The 5139-nt window shown below is 34.5% G+C and overlaps 1 protein-coding gene across 4 annotated transcripts in view; it reads right to left on the bottom strand.

Moving 5' to 3' along the window:
• The window catches only part of LOC132182448 (uncharacterized), an 11824-nt gene extending 8178 nt beyond the window's left edge, over window positions 1–3646 (bottom strand). For 3 of the 4 annotated variants that reach the window (XM_059595693.1, XM_059595694.1, XM_059595695.1), the window contains exons 1-5: window positions 3383–3646; window positions 3178–3261; window positions 2416–2556; window positions 2224–2294; window positions 770–863 (exon numbers count right to left, since the gene is read on the bottom strand). In XM_059595693.1, coding sequence (XP_059451676.1) covers window positions 770–863; window positions 2224–2294; window positions 2416–2556; window positions 3178–3261; window positions 3383–3595 — 603 coding nt within the window. In that variant the 5' untranslated portion in view covers window positions 3596–3646. Of the gene's footprint in view, window positions 1–769; window positions 864–2223; window positions 2295–2415; window positions 2557–3177; window positions 3273–3382 lie in introns of all 4 variants that reach the window. The other variant, XM_059595696.1, reaches the window with a different exon arrangement.
• Between the last annotated feature and the right edge of the window lie 1493 nt (window positions 3647–5139).

Here is a 5139-nt window from a genome sequence, read left to right as displayed (position 1 = left end):
CCCCTTTTATGATAAAGAACAAACAATTAGTTACAGATGATTAAGTTTTTTTTTTTTCTAGTTGTATGGCTGACCAGCGATTCCGGCTTTACACAGGCAAATTGCAACATACAATCCAAATTGAGGACAGGTTTTTGGGTTAGATCACCGTTGCAGGATATCCCATTATTTTGGGATACTAGCAATCTGACCATAGAAATGCAATAAAGTTTGTAGACCAATTCATTGATGGTACAATCTATTATGATTCCAGTTACTTTTGGCACAAGTTAATATCCAAAGAAGTATCTTAGGTACAAATCATCTATGAATGTCCTCATCATCAAGTTGAAACACTGTGATTATCAACTGTAGTTATAACAATATCAAATAGACTTCAGTTTTTATGGGAAACTGGACATGGATGGTGGTTGAGAGGAGACGAGAGGCAAGAGCCCAGTATATATATACACAATACACGTATGTATGTATTTCCACAAGATCCCAGGATGGTGGTTAATGTAGTAATTGAGCACCAATGGAGAAATAAATGCAGGGATCCTAAGAAAAAGAGTACAGAAGAAAAAGGACTCAAGCTCCTCTAACGTTCTCTTGCGGTCCTCAAAGTTTCTATCATTTATTTCCCTAATGTCAGTAATATAATATCTAAACTGAGCAAAATTGATGAAAATAACCACACAAAAAAGGTGGTGCACAAACAAGTATGATATAATACTAAGACTAAAATCATGTCAGGATTACTTAGATTGACATTACTTTTTTAACCAACCTTAACTGCTACTTCTTGGTGATCTTTCAATATCCCACGGTGCACTTGAGCAATAGATGCAGCAGCTATCGGTTGTTCATCAAATGACAAAAATCTGAAGTGTATTCCAAAGTCAAGAAACAATTCCAGCGTTTCGAGTAAAAGAATCTACTTTTCTCTTGGGGGAGCGAAGTAAGTTGATGAGTAGATTTAAGGAGTATGCTACCGATTTGGAAAGTGAAAAGTGCAATGGCATGCCACTAAAAATAAGAAAGATATAAAAATGTCTAGGAAAGGAAAGTTAGTGCTGTGAAGGAGATGGAAGAGTTAAAAAGAGAGTTCAAGAAGTAGATGAAGAAGTCATTAACTTAGCTAAAAAAAAAAAGACTATCTTACAAAGGTGCCATACGAGAGATAGATAAGGAGTTAGAACAAGAAGAATTAACGAAGTAAATGAGGACCTTATTAAATTCATTCATTAAGAAAGAAGAAGAACAAGAAACTAAGCAACCATGCCTTCAATAAAAGTCTCTAAATCCCAAATCAGTATGGTGAACCAAATTTATACTCCAGAGAACTCCAATGGCAAGTAAAAACTACCAAAGTATGCCTACATAGCATCTACTAATATAAAGAATGTCCCAAATAAACTCAAAACTTTTCCATTTCTTGTTCACATGGTCTGAATTGCACATGGAGATCAATTAAGGCCCATTTAAAATGAATAAGCGAGGATGCACCTTATAGTATATACATCCAAATTGCACAAAGTGCATCTTGAAGGAAAAAATACGCACCATAACATGAAATGAAAAATTAGGGTCATGCTATTGATGTATATCAACCACATCTTTAGCCAAGCTATGTCGAAGTACCAATAACACACAATGTTGTGTAAATAAGTATTGGCTTGTGGAAAATTGTATTGATAGATAAGACGATCCATTCAGGAAGAGAACCAGCACAGGCAAAGCTGACAATTTTGACAGACAATGTATTCATGTCATTTCATTGAATTTATTCTATGAAAAGTAAGTAGTAAGGGCCTGAAGGTACATAGTATGTCACATATAGTTAATAATGAACAGTGCATTAAAAATGCAAACCACTAAGCACGCTAGATTTCCAAAAATCAATGAACACGTTCCCTGAGGGAGCCCAAAAAGAAAAGAAAAGTAATTATCTAAACATAATGTTCCTTGATACTGAAGGAAATTACATGTTCCATTCATAAGAAGTTTTAACAGATAAACAATAAATTCTTGACAAGAGAGTTTTCTAGGACGTAAATCTCAACCCTCTGCATGAAGTGAATGGATTACTCTACCTGGAGTGCAGGACAGCGAAGAAATTGGTAATACTCAAAAACATAAAAAGGTTACAACATAAATATAACAACATGAATGTGGAAAGAGATGCCAAACAGATAAATTGATTTAGAACACAAAGATTTTAATTAATGAAGAACGACTTACATCTCAGACAAATCATGTCCCAGATTGCTGATTAGTACTTGCTTTATAGCTTTGAAATGACAAGGAACTGCCTAAGGCATTCGTAACCACAAAATTAGCATAAGAACCAGTCAGATGTGCCCCTTCCTACATAAATGTAGACAGATTTTTTTTTTAAAAGGACTATTACTAAACAAATGTATTAATTCATACCTGATCCTGCAATGAAGAAAGAGTTGATGAGTATTCTTTTGGGACCTGCCGCATGGCAGCAACAAACTGGCCAGCTTTGACATAAAAACCTTTATTTGCTTCACATAGTTTCAGCATTCTCTTGGCCGAGCGTAAATGGACCTAAATTCCATTGTAAGATCAAAATTCTCACTAGAACACTCCAACTATATTCATGGTTTACTTTTTTCTATTGAGGATCCTTTTCCTCTTAGGGATATTGTAATTTCTAGAGAATACACTTATGAGTTGACGACTGTGGACTTCTTGAGAATGACGTTATTTGAAAGAATAATCAAATGCCTTTGATCAATTCTGTAAAACCTAGCAACACATTTGAAAACTAAAGTTATAGAATCAGATCTGAAACCAAAGAAGCCCTGTTGCATATACTGCAAAATATGTTGTTATCAGGAAGCTATTCCCATAAATGCATCTGCCATTACAATTATGAGGTGAAACATCGTGTAGCATTAATTCACCCTATATGGTTCAGCTTCGAGAGAGTCTAAAATAGCAAAAAGGCAAAATGTTAAGGCCAAGAGTAATCTATTGTTGACAGAGCAATTTCAAGCATATGAAATCTCTCATTGCATACTCGCATGCATGTGCTCCAGCAGTAACAAGCTCTCATTTTGCAATTGCAATTAATCTGTAATCAATCCCTACCATTTCTCAATAACAAACATAAATTAAACAGAAGCACAGAGCTATTGAGCGAACCAGAGAGAGAGAGAGGAAAACCTCATTCAATTTGCGAAGGTACTCGTCAGAGTCCACCGGCAGCCCATGTAAAGAATACTTGTAGTCGACAACAGTGCAAGCAATCTGCATCACAGCTTCCCAATAGAAAGAAAAGAACAATAACAATAACTACATAGCCAATTGTGTGGAGCAAAAAACAAATGTATTGCAGTATAAAAGCGAGAGAAAAAGAATGGGGACGGACGGTGGAGATTGCACGAGACGAGCGGAGGACGCCATGGAAGACAGTCCGAATTTTCTCAGGTAAATTAGAGGAACCGAATAAAGAATCGTGTGAAAGTGAGAGGGAATTAGGGTTAGAGACATTGAAGGCAAGGCCTGTGGCTGTGCCAGTGCCTGTTATGAGATACAGAGCGGTCTTTGCCTTCGCGGGAAACTTGAAAGTTCTACTACTCATTTTCGGGTCTCTGGAATTGTCTCTCTTTTCCAGTGCAGAGTAGGAGGCGGACCTCAGTAACTCAAAACCCAAATAGCAACTTTCAAAACTTTTACAAAATTTAATAGGGGAAACTACCTTGAAGTACAAAGCTTTTTTATTTTGACCCATGAAATATCAATAGTGACATTCGACCTTATGAACTATAATTTTGTATTTAAAATCTCAATTTTATCAGTTAAACGTTTATTATGTCAGTCAAAGGCGTTAATTTAAATGATCAAAGTGACAATACATTGTCGTTCATGGGGCAAAGTGACGATGCATTGGCATTGTAGTTCATGGTGACAAAATGATAATGAATTGTAGTTTATGAAGGCAAAGTAATGGGTAGATCGTCTGGGTTAACGACTTTAACTGACGAAATGGGCCTTTGACTGATAGAATTAGTTGAGCACAAAATGGTAGTTCATGAGGGTCGGGTGTCACAGTTGGTAGTTCATAGAAAAAAAGTATCAAAACGCTGTAGTTCATGAGAGAAAAAGATAATTTCCCCAATTTAATAATAATAATAACAATAACAATAACCAAAAAAAAAAACCCCAAATTGTAATGCTATATACCACCGACTCTTTTATCTCTTTTTTTTTTTTTTTTTTTTTACAGTGCCGACAGTTCTAATCAATTTTTATTTTATTTTTTTAATAATGATTTAGATAAAACAAATAGAACACATGTGAATTGCTCAATGAGCTGGCTCAGGAGAATTTTTTTAATTTAGTTGTTAATTTGACATGTGTCTAAAATGCATATTAAAATTAAAAATATACATAAAAATTACCTACATTTTGAACATATATCAATTTAAAATAAAATTTTCGAAAACAATTTTGAAAGAAAACCTCGTGCATTCACTTTTGTCTTGGTTTTTCATGCACCTTAAAATGAGTTTAATTTCATGGGCTCTTAGAGTTGAAGGTTTTGCTTTTACTGGAATTTCATAATTTTAAAAATTATGAGTCTTCGTGATATTTAAAATTATCATTGAATTTGTGATAAATAATTCATACATGAACCGGTGAGTTGGTTAACATTTTGTGCATGTGGGCGACAACACCTACTCGGCTAGTCTTGGAAAGAGGTCTAATTTACGATCCATTCAAACACCGACGATTCCTTCTCTTTCTTTAATGTGTTCTGCCCAAAACGTGCTCAATTACGTAAAATATATATAGAGAGAGAGAAGTTACACAGCCAAAAAATAATCATTCTTAGTTCTTTACTCATTAATCTATTTGAACCTTTTGATGCACAAAGTACATGCCCACTTTTCCTTTTTAATTAGTTGTCCAAATAAAAGATTAAGTTTAAGGGGAAAATGAATTCTTGAAGTTTAACCTCTTTTCATTTTGAACTTCAATATTTAAAAATTTGTAATGTACCATTCTAAAGTTTAAAAAAAATTTAATTCAAACTTTCCGTCACTCATTACCGTCTAAGAAGATGAAAAATCCACACGTGAGACGCACGTGCGTTTTTTAATCTTATTTTTCCCAAATTACTCC

This window comes from Corylus avellana, chromosome ca5 (assembly GCF_901000735.1).
Source record: "Corylus avellana chromosome ca5, CavTom2PMs-1.0".
NCBI classification, from domain to species: Eukaryota; Viridiplantae; Streptophyta; class Magnoliopsida; order Fagales; family Betulaceae; genus Corylus; species Corylus avellana.
Note: the sequence above shows the minus strand (reverse complement) of the source record. Positions and strands in the feature narration are given on the sequence as shown.